General features: G+C 41.3%; 1 protein-coding gene across 9 annotated transcripts in view; it reads right to left on the reverse strand.

Annotated features, from left to right (window-relative positions):
- Positions 1-18,097, reverse strand: part of LOC140738872 (putative adenosylhomocysteinase 3) — a 100,999-nt gene that overhangs the window by 51,679 nt on the left and 31,223 nt on the right. For 2 of the 9 annotated variants that reach the window (XM_073066850.1, XM_073066848.1), the window contains exon 1: positions 973-1,108. The exons of the other annotated variants lie outside the window; for them this stretch is intronic. In XM_073066850.1, the coding sequence (XP_072922951.1) occupies positions 973-1,038 (66 nt within the window). In that variant the 5' untranslated portion in view covers positions 1,039-1,108. Of the gene's footprint in view, positions 1-972; positions 1,109-18,097 lie in introns of those variants that run through there. 9 annotated transcript variants of the gene reach the window in all.

The following is an 18,097-nucleotide window of genomic DNA, read 5'->3' on the forward strand; positions in this document are numbered from 1 at the left end:
AACAAGCAACACAAATTAAATTGTAAAAAGAGATATTAAATTGATTCGTTAAAGGCATAAACAAATACCAGATGCAGAAACTGATAACAGTACAGTGAGAGGGATATGTGCCATATTTTGCCTGGTACACACAAACAACAAAAAAATCACTATCTTTGTTTGTCTTGTAACAATACACCAGTGTGGTTTTAATGGCCTGGGGGGGGGGGGTTGAAATGTTACATGATGAAAAAAGATTAAAATTTGGAATAGATTCTAAATAGAGTTCAGGATGAAACTTCGTAAAAATGAAGTTTCATTATAATGTAAATGGATTAAATTACTTAAGACATTACTTTGTAGTCCACAGCTTTTTGAAATAGTTTTTTGAATAGGTGCAGAAAGTTTGAATCATCACTCCAGCACAGCTTTAAAAGTCAACAGATTTTATCTATTAAATGAGAAATGAAATTACTCACACATTTTGAAATAAACTTACAGAAAATCCTGAAAGGATTACAAATAAAATACGAAGATCAGAAAGTTTGGTTTCTTTACTTAAAATATGGTTCCAATAACAAATAAAATTTGGGAAAAGATGCCTAAAACCAAATATACAATATTCTGCACATTGCATATAGATTCAAGACTAAAACTCTAGAGTCTAAAATTAAAATATTGCTGGGATCAAAATAATGCTACATAAACACAAGAGATTCTGCAGATGCTGAAAATCCAAGGTAACACATATAAAATGCTGCAGGAACTCAGCAGGTCAGGCAGCACTTACGGAGAGAAATAAACACTTGACATTTCAGGCTGAGAGCCTACATCAGGAAATAATATTGCTATAATATTGTTTAAAAATCCAAACAAATATTTTTCATACAAAATTTAAGACATATGTTGATACGATACTATTTCCAGACAATGTGTCTACAAATATCAATGCATTTCAGCAATTACAGCCAATGCAGTTGTTTCCTCATATACCTGTGTGGAGGTAAGGCTGGCTGCCACATCATTGCGTTTGTTTGTTAAAGTCTTGCTGTTGGACATTTCTGTAGATCGAGCAGTTATTTACCTGCAATTCTGATCAACAATCAGCACCACGCAAAGACGCACTCAGTCTCAAATGCACTTTTTAAACTGACCACACTGTTTTTAGAACTTGGATTAGGTCAGCTTTTTAGAAAATCAACTCCCAGAACAATGAACAAAGCTTATCTGCAAAGAATTAATGAGGCAATCGTTCAGCTGTTAAATGATTTTCACTCTAAACAACTAATGACATTGTGCCACCAACATCCATGAAATCTTAATTGGAAGGAAATGTGCTAGATGATCAGCTACATTAATTCAATGATTATGGATCAATTTTATCAGTTTGATAAATATTTGTTTAAGAATAAAATTTAATCAGCTATAAAAACAGCAGCAATAAAGATTTACCAACAACATAATTTCCCTCTCCGATACCAGAAAGGACTCATCCTTATTAATTAGTCACATAACAAGCTATGGGACTACACAAGTGGCCAACAGACCTCACCAGAGAATACAACTTCAAGCTATTTGGAATTATTTTGAAGTGGAAACTGAGAATTGATAGCTTTGAGGTTTAAATCAGACTAGGTTGATTAATCAGAACAGTTCCCTAAAAGAAGAAATCTATTTCAAATATCAGTATCTGAGCCAATGAACAGAATCAATTTCCATTTGGAGCTGTGATCCATTGCTTTCAGTGAGTTAAGATCAAAACCTTCAACCCAAACTCATGCTGCTCTGCTTCTAAATCTTAAGCTATCTTAAGCTATCTCAAGGCACCGGAGAAACACCGTAAACAGTAACTTAGAAAACCTGAATTAATTGGAAGGAATGTCAATGTTAACATCCTCTCCTAGGCCACTATCCCTAACACTGAGGCTTGAACTCGCAACATGCTCCATTTGACAGACCTTGCCATATGCATGCCTGAAACCGGATACACAAAGACTGCCCAAGGAAAAGAATCACATTCTTGAAGGCTCCTTGAAATAAACAGCAGCTTCCTAGCCCATAACCACTCAAAGAGAAGGGGCATTTTGGAATATCACCAAGAATCTCAAATCAAGGCATTACAACAAGAAGTACCATTCATATGGTGGAAGAAGTGCACAATCTCATAAACTACCCCCTGTCCATCCTGTCAGGAACCACTTGCCCCAGATGTAGGTCTCAGACACAACATGACTGCTATGGAAGCAAATCATTCTTGATTCTAAGGGATTACCTAAGAATATAATACAGCAATACCTATACTGGTTACTTCAAGCCAGATATGACTACGTGCAGAAAGATCAAAACATAAATGTGCAAATAAGATGTAGATAATTTAAACAGAGCATCAATAACACTTAAAAGGAGTCAGTGTACAGTATTTTAAAATTAACAAGTACTTGATCATCACTTAAACAGGACTAAATGCAGAAGTAGCCAGTAATGCTCTTTCAGTAGAACATCAATTCATTTGTTGTATAAACAAAAACTGACAATAATTATCCTGCTAAGGCTGGAAGTCCAACAGGCCTCAGCCTCACAGCAAATGAAAGTGATCACTTTCCACAAAGTGATTCCCCATTTTACCTTGAGAATTAGGTAAGCAAACAAAAAAATTAGTTGCCAATATTTGTAAAACAAAAAATAAATCTACACTAATTAATTGAAGTTTTGCCCTTAAGGAGTTTAATCTTTAGGAGAATAAAATAAATCTTACATTTGACTCACATCAGCAAAGCAAATTGAACTAGAAAACTAAATCCCACCAATCTTCAGGAAAAAAATAGATCTTTTGTTAACTGGTGAGGATTAGATTTCTGTAATCACATTACACATTTTTAGAATAATAAAGCACAAACCAAGATTTACACTTTTTCTCAAGGTTTTAAGGGCGCATGGGTCAACAGGTAATAAATAGTAGCCATCTTTCCCTTCATCCATCCAGGCTACGTCAGATATGATCACCCACAAACTATTCTGAAACAAAGCAATATCTCACCCCAATAAGAGTTCAATAAGCAGCATTCCAGCTGACATTTCTGCATTAGTGAGATGAGAATGAATTACTTTTATGACTGATGAATCAGATGACATCAACCAGGCACAACATAGATTAGAGATTGGGCACTTTGTGTTATGGCCATTAAGGTACAAAATATACCCACAGAGATGAACATTTTATACAACAGTTGGAGAGTTGTGGGTCAAGATGGAGGAGAAATGAGAAAAATTGGAGCTTCCATTTTCCCCCACTCTCAGAGTTTACAATTGAACCTCTGTCCAAAATGTATAATCCCAAATACTGCTGTGGATTATAGAGAAACTCCGGTTAAAACTCCGGTTAGTTGTCAGAGTTTTAGATTTATAGCTTCCAACCACAAATTTTGTGGGTTTTTTGGTGCTTTCATGATTAAAATAGTTCTAAGTCACAACCAGTCTACCAAATGCTATTGAGGTGTGCTCAGACACGTATGGTAAAATTCAACTGTGACGCTTACAGCATTTATATTGTCAAATTGGTCTAACACACAAGTAATTACAGGCAGGTAACATTAGGTTCATGGAATCTAGACATCCAATCTTCCCAATGAAGTCAATACCTTCTGAAGAATCACAATAGAGAAATCAGCAAGAAAAAATATCTATAAACTCCACCTTCTAAACAACACACAAACTTCTCAAAAGGGAAAGGCTTATCGCTACTTCCCACTTCTCTTTTAGGAATTACCTTGATTACCAAAGATAGTCAATGACTTGTATAAAAGGGAGCCACACAGATAAACTAACATTGGGATTTGTAACTGCTGAGTATTTTCTACTTCAATAGAGAAAATTTTATTAATGGATTAATCTCATCACACGCTTAATATAATTTTGCTGCACAGGCAGAGGAAAACTTATTTTTTGCACTTGGGAAGAAGTTTCCCCCAACAGAATTAGATGCACTAATTATCACCTCCGAGTCAGAAAAACTAAAAGCATGCAATGTGGACATCTGTAAATACTAATTATTGTTGTTATTCCTAAAGAAATACTCCATGGTGCTTTAGAAGCATAAGGGAGAAAGGGATACTAACCAAGGAGAGCTTGGGTAGAGGAGAGATGAACAGAAGGTTGAGAGAGCAGCACGGCAATGTAATAGTTTGTGCTGTTGCTTCAAGGCCACAACCACCTAGGTTCAAAACTGATCTCCAGTGTCGCTTGTGTGGAATTTGAACCTGCATGGGTTTCCCCAGTTTACTCCTACATCCTAAAGACATGTTGGTTGATACATTAATTGGTTACTGTAAGTTAGGTGGCGACAGGAGAATCAGTGGTATTGGTGAGTATGTAGATGAGAACAGGTATAGGGGAATAAGTGGAGAGATCGGGATTGCTCTGGGATGAGAGACCAGTTGGCCCAAATGGTTGCCTTCTCTGTAACAAGGAAATAGATGAGAAACAAGGGGATGGGGGAGGGGAGAGATTCAAGAAAGAAAGAAAGGAGGGAGAAGATAAATTTAATTGTGAAACTTCAGAAGAGAGTAGTTGCTGCCAAATACTTTTGGCTTTTGTTTTCAAGTCACTTATTAGAGGAATACACAAAGTCAAGAGGGGACACCATACAAGAAGTTTCACAAGAGAGAAGCCGAAGGATTCAGGCAGGAAACAGAGCTGAGCAACGTCAATATAATGGTAAAACCTGATCCCAAGTCCGTAGATATAACAGCACTCAAATATGGAAAGGTTATCCCATCATAACGAACTGGAGGCAATCTTCTACTCTTCCCCACAGAAAACATCACTACTCAGTCGCATGTGGATCATCATCCATCAAATCTGTAACTAGTTGGTGATCTCACACTGAAAATGAAAGGGAATGCAATGAGTAGTAAAAATAATTGTGTACTTTTTAAAACCATATGGCATAAAATCTATAATTTGCAAGAGGTATTTCAGGGTCATCATGTGGCAGAAACCAAAACAACTTCTGCAATACTACTTATTGCTTTGTTTTTGTACCCAGTTAATAATGTAAAGGCAAAGCACTATTAGCTAGTTTTGCCTTCAAACTTTTATACAAGTATTAATATCTGGCAGAAAAACATCTTCCTCTGTAAGCACATAAACTCTCTCCAAATCACATTCACGCTAGTCTTGATGACAAGATATAATGCTCTCCCAAACTCACTCAAAATTGAAATTCAATACCCTCGTAGAAACATAGAAAACCTATAGCACTATACAGGCCGTTCTGCCCACAATGCTGTGTCAAACACGTACTTACTTTAGAAATTACCTAGGGCTACCCAGAGCCCTCTATTTATCTATGCTCCATGTGCCTATCCAGGAGGCTCTTAAAAGACCCTATTGTATCCACCTCCACCACTGTCGCCAGCACAGCCCATTCCATGCACTCATCACTCTCTGCGTAAAACTTAGCCGACATCTCCTCGGTACCTACTTCCAAGCACCTTAAAACTGTGTCCTCTTGTGTTAGCCATTTCAGACCTGCATAAAAGCCTGACTATCCATGTGATCAATGTTTCTCATCATGTTATACACCCCTAACAGGTCACCTCTCATCCTATTTTGTTCCAAGGAGAAAAGATCAAGTTCACTCAACCTATTCTCATAAGGCACGCTCTCCAATCCAGACAACATCCTTGTAAATGTCCTCTGCACCCTTTCTATAGTTTTTACATTCTTCCTGTAGTGAGGTGACCAGAACTGAGCATAGTGCTCCAAGTGGGATCTGACCAGGGTCCTACATAGCTGCAGCATTACTTCTTGGCTCTTGAACTCAATCCCACGGTGGACAAAAGCCAATACACCATACGCCTTCTTAACCACACAGTCAACCTGCGCAGCAGCTCTGGGTGTTCTATGGACTCAGACCCCAAGATCCCTCTGATCCACTACACTGCCAAGAGTCTTACCATTAATACTATATTCTGCCATTATATTTGAGCTACCAAAATGAACCACCTAATACTTAACTGGGTTGAACTTCATCTGCCACTTCTTAGCCCAGTTTTGCATCCTATCAATGTCCAGCTGTAACCTCTGACAGTCCTCCACACTATCCACAACACACCCATTCTTTGTGTCATCAGCAAATCTATAACCACACTTTGCCTTCTGTGGGCAAGCCAATTCTGGATCCACAAAGCAATGTCCCTTTGGATCCCATGCCTCCTTACTTTCTCAATAAGCCTTGCAAGGGGTACCTCATCAAATGCCTTGCTGAAATCCATATACACTACATCTACTGCTCTACCTTCATCAATGTGTTTAGTCACATCCTCAAAAAATCCAATCAGGCTCGTAAGTCACGACCTGCCTTTGACAAAGCTATGCTGACTACAGGTGGCCCCCCACTATTCAAACGTTTGCTTTACGACAACTCGCTGTTACAAAAGACTTAAATTAGTACCTGTTTTCGCTAACCAAAGAGGATTTCCGCTTTTACGAAAAAAAGACACCCGCTTTATATGTGTGTTTACCCCGAGAAAGACTACAATGACCGTGAAGCCTTGTGCAGGCAATTGTTTGCGCATGCGTGTATGTGCCGATTCCCCCCCCCCCCCCCAAATCAATTTTGGTTCGCTGTCTTCCCGAGTTTGATAAGTGAAACTAAACCATACCTACAATAATTCTACTTTATATAGGGTGTAAATTCATTCTATCATTCCTGCTTTTACTATATGTTAGTGTTATTTTAGGTTTTATGTGTCATTTGCTTTGATTTGGTAGGTTATATTTTTGGGTCTGGGAATGCTCAAAATTTTTTTCCCATATAAATTAATGGTAATTACTTCTTCGCTTTACGACATTTCAGATTACAAACAGTTTCATAGGAACGCTCTACCTTTGGATTGCGGGGGAAATCTGTACTCCTAATCATATTATGCCTCTCCAAATGTTCAAAGATCCTGCCTCTCAGGATCTTCTCCATCAACTTACCAACCACTGAAGTAAGACTCACTGGTCTATAATTTCCTCGGCTATCTCTACTCTCTTTCTTGAATAAGGAAACGACATCTGCAACCCTCCAATTCTCCGGAACCTCTCCCTTCCCCAATGATGCAAAAATCATTGCCAGAGGCTCAGCAATCTCCTCCCTCGCCTCCCACAAGTAGCCTGGAGTATATCTCGTCCAGTCCTGGTGACTTATCCAACTTGATACTTTCCAAAAGCTCCAGCACATCCTCTTTCTTAACATCTATATGCTCAAGCTTTTCAGTCTGCTGTAAGTCATCCCTACAATCGCCAAGGTCCTTTTCCGAGGTGACCACTGAAGCAAAGTATTCCTTAAGTACCTCTGCTACCTCCTCCAGTTCCATACACATTTTTTCACTGTCACACTTGATTGTCCCATTCTTTCATGTCTTATCCTCTTGCTCTTCACCTACTTGTAGAATGCCTTGGGGTTTTCCTTAATCCTGCTTGCCAAGGCCTTCTCATGGCCCCTTCTGGCTCTCCTAATTTCATTCTTAAGCTCCTTCCTGCTACCCTTATAATCTTCTAGATCTCTATCATTACCTAGTTTTTTCAACCTTTCGTAGCTTTTCTTTTCTTCTTGACTAGATTTTCAACTGCCTTTGTATACCACGGTTCCTGTACCCTACCATCCTTTCCGTCTCAGTGGAATGTACCTGTGCAGAATGCCACGCAAATATCCCCTGAACATTTACCACTATTCTGCCGTACATTTCCCTGAGAACATCTGTTCCCAATTTATGCTTCCAAGTTCCTGCCCACTAGCTTCACATCTCCCCTTACTCCAATGAAATGCTTTCCTAACTTGTCTGTTCCTATCCCTCTCCAATGCTATCTCCAAACTGCTCTCCCACTGAGAGACCTGACAAGGTTCATTTCCCAATACCAGATTAAGTACAGCCTCTCCTCTTGTACACTTATCCACATACTGTGTCAGGAAACCTTCTTGAACACATCTAACAAGCTCTACCCCATCTAAACCACTTGCTCTAGGGAGATGCCAATCAATACTGGGGAAATTAACAGCAACCCTGTTATTACTGCATCGTTCCAGAATCTGTCTCTCTTTCTGCTCCTCGATGTCCCTGTTACTATTGGGCAGTCTATAAAAAACACCCAGTAGAGTTACTGATCCCTACCTCTTTCTAACTTCCACCCACAGAGACTCAGTAAACAATCCCTCAATGACTTCCTCCTTTTCTGCAGCCGTGACACTATCTCTGATCAGCAGTGCCATGCCCCATCTCTTCCTCTCCCCCTCCTTGTCCTTTCTGAAACATCTAAAGCCTGGCACTCTAAGTAGCCATTCCTGCCCCTGAGCCATCCAAGTCTCTGTAATGGCCACAACATCACATCTCCAAGTACTGATCCACGCTCTGAGCTCATCTGCTTTGTTCATGATGCTTCTTGCATTAAAATAGACACATCTCAAACCATCGGTCTGAGCACATCCCTTCTCTATCACCTGCCTATCCTCCCTCTCATACTGCCTACAAGCTTTCTTTATTTGTGAGCTAACCACCCCTTCCTCCCTCCCTTCAGTTCAGTTCCCACCCCCCACAATTCTAGTTTAAACTCTCCCCAGTGGCCTTAGCAAACCTCCCTGCCAGGATATTGGTCCCCCTGGGATTCAAGTGCAACCCATCCTTTGTGTATAGGTCATGCCTGCCCCAAAAGAGGCCCTAATGGTCCAGAAATCTGAATCCCTGCCCCCTGCTCCAATCCCTTGGCCACGCATTTATCCTCCCTCTCACTCTATTCCTGTACTCACGGTCGCGTGGCACAGGCAGTAATCCCGAGATTACTACCTTTGAGGTCTTGCTTCAACTCCCTGTAGTCTTTTTTCAGGACTTCCTCCCTTTTCCTACCTATATCATTGGTACCAATATATACCACGACCTCTGGCTGTTCACCTTTCCACTTTAGGATGTTGTGGCTGAGATCAGAAACATCTCGGACCCTGGCACCTGGGAGACAAACTACCATCCATGTTTCTTTCCTGCATCCACAGAATCGCCCATCTGCTGCACTAACTATAGCATCCCATATCTTTGCTGCCTTCCTATTCCTTCCCTACCCTTCTGAGCCACAGGGTCAGACTTTGTGCCAGAGGCTTCCCCCAAGTAGGTCATCCCCTCCCCCCAACAGTACTCAAAACAGGAGTACTTATTGTTAAGGGGAACATGCACAGGGGTACTCTAGTATCTGACTCTTGCCCTTCCCTGTCCTGACTGTTAGCTACTTAACTGTTTTCTGAGGCCCCGGTGTGACTACTTGCCTATAGTTCCTCTCTATCACCTCCTCACTTTCCCTTACCAGGCAAAGGTCATCGAGCTGCATCTCCAGTTCCCTAACCCGGTCGGTAAGGAACTGCAGCTTGACGCACCTGGTGCAGATGTGGCTGTACGGGAGGCTGGGGGTCTCCCAGGCATCCCACACCCAGTACAGAACACCGGCCTCACAGATATACTTCCTATTCTTCACAAGTAACTTACCTCGCCTTGACCCGTTATCACCAAAGCCCTCCGAATCTGACTCCCTCTACTTCAACGCCCGCTCTATAAAGCTCTACGTTTTAAAAATCCTTCCTGCCGGTCTAACTCGCTGACATCCTCGTGCCTCTATCAAACTTCATACCTGATCTTCCATCTTAATACCATATTCCTGCACTCTGCGATACCATGTGACTTTTTGGCATCCAGAAATCAATTTACCATTAAATACATGTAGTGACATCACCTCCACCTCCCCAAATGTCTTACCCTGCTCTGAATCCCCTTAACCAAGGGAAACATCCTCCTATTTTCAATTCACTGACATACCGGTACATCATGAAAGGCAAAGGACTTGGCACAAGAACTCCACTGCAAACTGGCTTTGAGCACTCCTACAATGGAGCCAAAATTCTTCTTTCCCCTGGATCCCATGGGTTCTCATTTTTTAAACACGGAAATCACTGCAGACTACATGACATGTACTACCACTCGCCAATCCTAGTAATTTGACCAAATCACACACAATGTTCCCAGGCTGACAGCTGAAGATGAGCAATTATGATTAAATCATTTCCAACTTGCTCACCATGTCAGGCTGACCGACTTCCTGCTGCTGTTTATTCCACTCTCCTTTTAAAAAAAAAGTGACCAACACATTTACAACGTTCCAGTCTCTGAAAAACGATCATAACCTCTCCCTTGCAGCTCTGAGCTGCTCAAGATCCATTTTTATCCAGGTCTCAATTAATCTATTTTTAAAGATGCTGAAATCCTCAATGTTTCCTCTTTTATTCTAATCATATCTTTCTGTATATCATTCTCTCCAAATTTTGGGAAGACAAATATAAAGCATTAATTTAGAGCCACGTCTATGCCATAAAACTCCATAAACCTATTATCTTTTTGGTTTCTAAAAATCTTGCTTTAGTACAAGAGTAAGATTTTAATTCCATGCTGCCTTAGTTTTGATGATTGCCTTTCATTTCTAAACATTTTTAAATTATCTATACTGTAATAAGTGAAAAATCACAACTCCATAAAACTCAGGCTGATCAGCAGTGTTCTTGTAAGATGCCAATCACAAATATTGCAAGAAATTACAGGGATAATAGATCAGATTTCATATCTGAGCCATCCTGAAGCCCACCACAATTAGTACCATGAACAAATCTGTGTCCTCTTTAAGAAAACAGAAGAACAGGTTTGATGAGGATTTCCTTTTCAAGGTGGCTGGGGTTCTGTCAGAGTTCATGATCTACATCTGCACTTCAACTGCAGTTCAGAGCTTGCTGACTAGCTGTTTTCAACACTTTCAAGAGCAGCCTGACTTGTGCCTGCAGGCTGAGGCCTTGCACAGCCCTGTGGACGACTGATTCTGAGGCATTGTGGGAGATCGGAACACTCAGACAGCCGGTGTGGCTGTCGGAGGCCTCTGTACTCAGGCAATCTGATACTGATGCTTCCTGCTGGAACAAGTGGGGCGGACAGAGAGGGGAAGAGGGGTTTTGGGTTCTAAAGTGTTTCTTCTGTTTTTGTGGATGTCAATTAAGAGCAAGAATTTCAGGTAAAATACTGTATACATTCTTTAATATTATATGGAACCATTGAACCATGACATGCACGGATCTGAGCTCTGCCAAACACATTTAGAACCCAAGCTTACAAGGACAGAAGCAGTTGGCACCTCGTGGAGGGACTCTTAAAAGAACTTGTCAACCAAGACTTTGCCCTTCACAATATAAATGCTCTTGATTTTATCCTACAGGAAACTATCCAGTCCAGCCTCACCAACCCTCAGATCAACAAGCTGTCAAAAAGGCCATGGGCCAAAAGAAAAAGAGCAAGGCCCACACGTTTTGGTTTTAAAACTTTCACAGTAATTCAAATCACACATTTACAAATGACACATTTGAATAAAAAATGCTTATGAAGCTTAGTGACACTATAATCGTGACCTCCCTCAAAAACAGACAAATACAGCCGACTGCTAGTTGCTTCTCATAGGGAAGGTTCTTTCACCAGCATTCTCCTCCATAGCCTCCTCCTTGTGGCTGAAGAGCTGCTTCTTGAATCACAACATATGTTCCATCCATCTTCCAGTAACATGGCAACAAGCTCAAACACAGCAGGTTCTATGGAATCAACCATATTTTTAAAACATATTTAAAACATATTTTACACAATCACAAAAGACTGCTGGATATCAAGAACTTGAAGTACCAGAGGTCTACCCATCAAGGAGTTGCTCACTGGTGAAGAAACTGAAGGAGCTGGACTTTGTGCAGGCTGTGATGCTTCCTGCAACAGATGGGCGACAGTAAGTGAAGGAAATGTGTAGTCCAACAGCAAGTGATCATCTTAGTCGCTACTCTTGTGATTGCAAGAACCTGTTGGACATTGATGGTGTGGAGTACTACAAGTCTGTTATCTGGATTATTGGCAAACAGCAGGGGAACTGTGTGGCCTGGGTGGTAACAAGGTCCAGGCCTCAGGTTACATTGCTTGCAGCCACCCAGAGGGAGGCCTCGGAGTCGGGCACTCTACCAGAGTGCCGGAGGCAGTGTGGCACTGTGTAAATGCTGGAATCAGTACTGCCTCCCGTGTTCACTTGGCAGAGTTCACAATACAAGCTGTATTGTGTTCGATTACAGACCACTGCAACATTCATGGACTCAAGAAGTTGGACTATGTTTTTTGTGTGACTATTTTACTGCTCTCTTATACATGCTTGCTATCTTATATGTATGTGCCTTGTGCTGTGTATGACTGTTGGTACCGTGTGTTGCACCATGGCCCCAGAGTAATGCTGCTTCATTTGGCTGCATTCATCCATGCCTGAAATGACAATTAAGCTTGAACATGACCTTGAGGGACAACAGGCATGATCTTCACTACTCATCAACTTCAAATGAATGCAGGAAGCAGCAATGGTCTTCTTTGGCTCTATCAGCGAACGGGACAGTGGAGTATTTCATCTGAGACCAGATTACCATCAGCCATTATTGTCCCAACACTTTCCTCAATCTTTCCCAGCACAATATTATGCCTAACCATTTTGCTAGTATACTTGATAAATTGAAACTTGCTCGATTATATTGTGTCCATTCTCTAACCAAGGTTACTCAAATTTCGGCCAACAGGCTGCTGTATGCTTGCATAGGTTCACATTCAGATACTCAGCTTTAACTCATGGATTTTTTCCATGATATAAAGTTAATATCAGCCAACTGAAACCTGCCCCAGCACACTGACAATTCAAAGTCCATGATAAGATCCTGGAAAACATGGGCAACTTTCTTAACGTCAGAGCCATTTTTCAGAAGACTTTGACAATAATGTTTACTACTAGCTTCAGTGAACCAAAATAGCCTTTAGTCATCTGAAGACTCAATCTCAACACAAAGTTTATGGTCACCAAGCAGCAGTAATCCAAGATATCTTGTATACTCTGAGAAATGAACTACTTACAGCAGGTACCTCACACCTCCAAATTCAGCAGGATAAGCAAACCTCAACACCAAGGTCTTCTCAAGTAGCAACTGTAAGCAGTTGGTCAGTTCCAGCAAGCAAATCAGTAAGACAGATTCCCAAACCATGCTACAATTCCAGATTAAAAACAGAAGATGTTGGAAACACAAGTAGACCAAGCAGCTTTTCTACTAGCAGAAAGAAAGTTAAGATCTTGGGTCAATGATTCACACCAATGACTCACAGGAACGGCTTGTCTGTGACAGACCAAAACTGAGAAGAAGTATTCTAGATGGCATCAAGCACCTCACATCCATTCATTAGGGATACACAGAACTGAATGAAAGTAGTGGAAGGAGCACATAACCCACTTGCCTATAACATCAAGCACATTCTATTCAACCCCTAGCAGAATCAGAGAGTCTTTCATTGAACAACAGCCAGTTCAGGATGCATAAGTGTTGCAAGGAAGCAAGGGACTGCTTAACAATACTGCCCAAGAATCTCAGATTAGTCTCATATACTGAATTTGTCAATTCCAAAAAGAACAGTGACAAATTGCGATATTTGTTCTCAAATCCATGGACTGGAAAGGAAAATGAAATTCTGATTTAGAATTAGATTCAGCAACATGAACATGAATGCCAGTCCTATACAATTTACAACAAAATGGACTTGCCTCTAGGAACTGTGCACATTCTAACTTGGAAACTTCATTTGTTGGTGTCATCATTTTTGATTGTGTTTTTGCATCAGTACTTTGAATAAACTTTTCCCATCAACAGTTCAGACTGCAATTTCAGCTACTCCACCACTGGCAGTGTTTCAACTCCCATGTCAGTCAGGGCACTGGAGAAGCTAAGCTCCATAATCTGCACACACCTTGATGTCTTCCCTATCATCATGGAAGATTTCAACCAGACCACGCTGAAGAAGTGTCTGAAGAACTACCACTAATATATCATTCATGGACTCAGAAGAGCCAACACACTTGACCAGCAAAAATGCTTACCGTGCCATCCAGTACCGACACTTTGTAAAGTTTGATCATCTGGCTATATTTCTGCTCCCAATGTGTAGGTAGAAACTAAAGACCTCAGCAGCGGAGAGGACCAAGTTATGGTTAAGGAAGTCAGAAGCCACTTACAGAACAGCTCTGAGTCGGTGGACTGAACAATATTCAGGGATTAATTGGGTATGAATGAATACACCATGGCTGTGACCAACTTCATCAAGACCTGTGTGGACGAGTATGTAGCTTCAAGAATATACCAGACATACCCAAACCAAAAGCCATGAATGAACCAGGAAGTTTGTTGTCTGCTAACAGCTAGATATGTAGCATTCAAGACAGTGATCCAGAAATACGCATCCAGATACAAACCTCGGAAGGCTATTTGAAGAGCAAAAACACAATTCAGATTGAGGTTAGAAATGGAATCAGATGAATGTCTGCTCTCATAGGATTTGCAGGCCATTTCTTCCTACAAAGCAAAACCCAACATCATGAATGACTGTGACACTTCACTCCCAGATGAGCTCAATGCCTTTTATGTATGCTTCAGTAGGGGGAAATAAAACTACACCTATGCAAATCCTTGCAGCATCTGGTGGCCCTGTGATCTCTGTCTCGGAGACTGATGTTAGGGCATCTTTCAAGAAGGTGTTAGGCCCTGATGGTGTACCTCTGAAAACCTGTGCCAACCAAATGGTGGGAGTGTTCAGGGACATCTTCAACCCCTCACTGCTGCAAGCGAAGGTTCCTACCTGCTTCAAAAGGGCGACAATTATACCAGTGCCCAAGAGCAGAGAGAGCTGCTTCAATCACTATCACCCAGTGGCACTCACATCTTTAAGAGGTTGGGCATGGCTAGAAACAACTCCTACCAAAGGACCTGGACCCACTGCAATTTCCCTTTTGGCACAGTCCTACAATGGATGCAGCTGACTGGCTCTCCACTCAGCCTTGGGTCACCTGGACAATAGCAATACCTATACCACTCTGCTGTTTATTGACTACAGCTCAGCATTCAATACAATCATACCCTCAGTTCTAATTAACAAGGTCCAAACCTGGGCCTCTGTACCTCTCTCTCTGCAACTGGTTCTTTCACTCAGAGACCAGAGTCAGTGGGGCTTGGAAATAACATCTCTTCCTCGCTGACAATCAACTCTGAAGCACCTCAAAGATGCACACTTAACTCATTGTTCTACTCTCTCTACACCCACATTTGTGTAGTTAGCACAGCTCAAGTGTCATCAATAAATTGTTGGCAAAATTTCAGATGGTGATTTGGAGGCATACAGGGTGAGATAGATCAGCTGGTTGAGTGGTGTTGCAGCAACAACCACCTTGCACTCAGTGTCAGTAAGACCACGGAACTGATTGTGGACTTCAGGAAGGGGAAGTCGAAGGAGCACACACCAGTCTTTATCATGGTACCAGAAGTGGAAAGGGTGAGCAGTTTCAAGTTCTGGGTGTCAACATCCCTGAGGATCTATCCTGGGCGCAACATATTAATGCAATTACAAGGTGGCACAACAGTGGCTATATTTCATGACGAGTTTGAGGAACATTTGTATGTCAAATTTCTGCAGAAGTACTGTGAAGAGCATTCTAACTGGTTGCATCACTGTCTAGTATGGAGTGGGCACTGTACAAGATTGGAAAAACCTGCAGAAAATTGTAAATTCTGGTAGCTCTTTCATGGGCACTAGCAAAAGGTGATGCCTAAAAAAAAGAGCAGCATCCATCATTAAGGATGCCCATCATCCACAGCATGCCCTCTTCTCATTACTACATCGAGGAGGAGCAGACACAGGAAGCCGGGGATACACACTCAACTTTTCAGGAACAGCCACTGCCATCTGATTTTTAAATGGGCAATTAACCCACAAACACTACTTCACTATTTTTCTCTTTTTGCACCATTTAATTTTCTTTTCTATTTAATACTTAATGTAATTTAGATTTTATTATTATACATTGTATCATACTGCTGCAGCAAAACAACAAATTTTACAACATATGCCAGTGATATTAAACCCGATTCTGATTTTCACCCAACTCTTTTCATTTGTTCCAGTGACTACATTTGCCCAGAACCAATGGCAGCTGACTTTTAATTTTCTTTTCTCTCTGTCTAGTGCAGGTCTGCTTTACCAACATGCTTATCCTTGCTTCAACCATCAACTAAAATTGAATCTCCTCTCCTATATGTGCTCATTTGCAACTTTTGTTAGCGGTTCACTTAACATCTCCTTCCAGCCTTTAAACCTTCATAATAAAATACATATTTTGTAATCATATTTTCATTAATAACTTGAATCATTTTGCTTTTTTAAAAAAAAACTATTTTTGGTTTGGCCCAACAGACACAATTACTTTCTGGCTCATTTACAGCTGGCCACCAATCTACCTTTTTATTTCTCCTTAAAATTTCTGGCATTTCTCTTCCCATTTTGCAGCAGATCACATTATCTCCAATACACCAGCCATTAAAATCCTGCAAATGGTGTATTTTGCAAGTCTTAATACCTATAAATTATAATGAGGTGGCCTACAGGGAAGAAGTCATATCTCTGACACAGTGGTGTCAAGAAAAAAAACCTCTCCCTCACTGTCGCAAAAACAAAGGAGCTGGTTGTGGATTACAGGAGGAATGGAGAAGTGCTAACCCCTATTGACATCAGTGTATCTGGGGCTGAGAGGGTAAACAGCTTCAAGTTCCTCGGCATCCACATCACCGAGGACCTCCCGTGGTCTGTACACACCAGCTGTGTGGTGAAAAAGGCACAACAGCGCCTCTTTCACCTCAGACATTTGAGGAAGTTCGGTATGGGCCCGCAAATCCTAAGAACTTTCTACAGGGGCACAATTGAGAGCATCCTGACTGGCTGCATCACTGCCTGGTATGGGAAATGTACCTCCCTTAATCGCAGGACTCTGCAGAGAGTGGTGCGAACAGCCCAGTGCATCTATAGTTGTGAACTTCCTATGATTCAGGACATTTACAAGGACAGGTATGTAAAAAGGATCTGTAGGATCATTGGGGACCCAAGTCACCCCAACTACAATTTATTCCAGCTGCTACCATCCGGGAAGCGGTACCGCAACATAACAGCCAGGACCAACAGGCTCCAGGACAGCTTCTTTCACCAGGCCATCAGACTGATGAACTCACGCTGATTTTAGTGTACTCCATATTACATTGACTGTTCTATTTATTATAAATTACTATAATTGCACATTTAGATGGAGACATAAAGATTTTTACTCCTCCTGTATGTGAAGGGTGAAAGAAATAAAGTCAAGTCAAACTGATGAAGAGTTATGATATACAAATGTGGTGTTGGGAGTCAAAATGCTAGTGTCTCTGTGTGCCTTTACATAGGATATTTTCCTCAGCTTGAATGGCTTCAACTCTTCCAGCTTTAATTTTAAAGCATTCCTGCCTTAAAGCTCAGTTTATTACCCAATTCCAGTTTTGTTAGAAATTAAAACAGAGAAAACCTACAGCACAATACAGGCCCTTCGGCCCACAATGCTGTGCCGAATATGTCCTTAGCTTAAAAATTACCTAGGGCTACCGATAGCCCTCTATTTTTCTAAGCTCCATATATCTGTTCAGGAGTCTCTTAAAAAAACCCTATCGTATCCGTCTCCACCACAGTCGCCGGCAGCCCATTCCACGCACTCACCACTCACTGAGTAAAAAAAAAACTTACACCTGACATCTCCTCTTCCTATTTCCAAGCATCTTAAAACTGTGCCTTCTCATGCTTGCCATTTCAGCCCTGGGAAAAAGCCTCTTACTATCCACACCATCAATGCCTCTCATCATGTTATACACCTCTATCAGGTCGCCTCTCATCCTCCGTCACTCCAAGGAAAAAAGGCCCAAATCACTCAACCTGTTCTCATAAGGCATGCTCCCCATCCCAGGCAACATCCTTGTAAATCTCCTCTGCACCCTTTCTATAGTTTTCATATCCTTCCTATAGTGAGGCAACCAGAAATGAGCACAGTACTCCAAATGGGGTCTAACCAGGTCCTATATAGCTGCAACATTACCTCTCGGCTCCTAAACGCAATCCCATGATTGATGAAGGCCAATACACTGTGTGCTTTCTTA

Source organism: Hemitrygon akajei, chromosome 14, assembly GCF_048418815.1.
Source record: "Hemitrygon akajei chromosome 14, sHemAka1.3, whole genome shotgun sequence".
NCBI classification, from domain to species: domain Eukaryota; kingdom Metazoa; phylum Chordata; class Chondrichthyes; order Myliobatiformes; family Dasyatidae; genus Hemitrygon; species Hemitrygon akajei.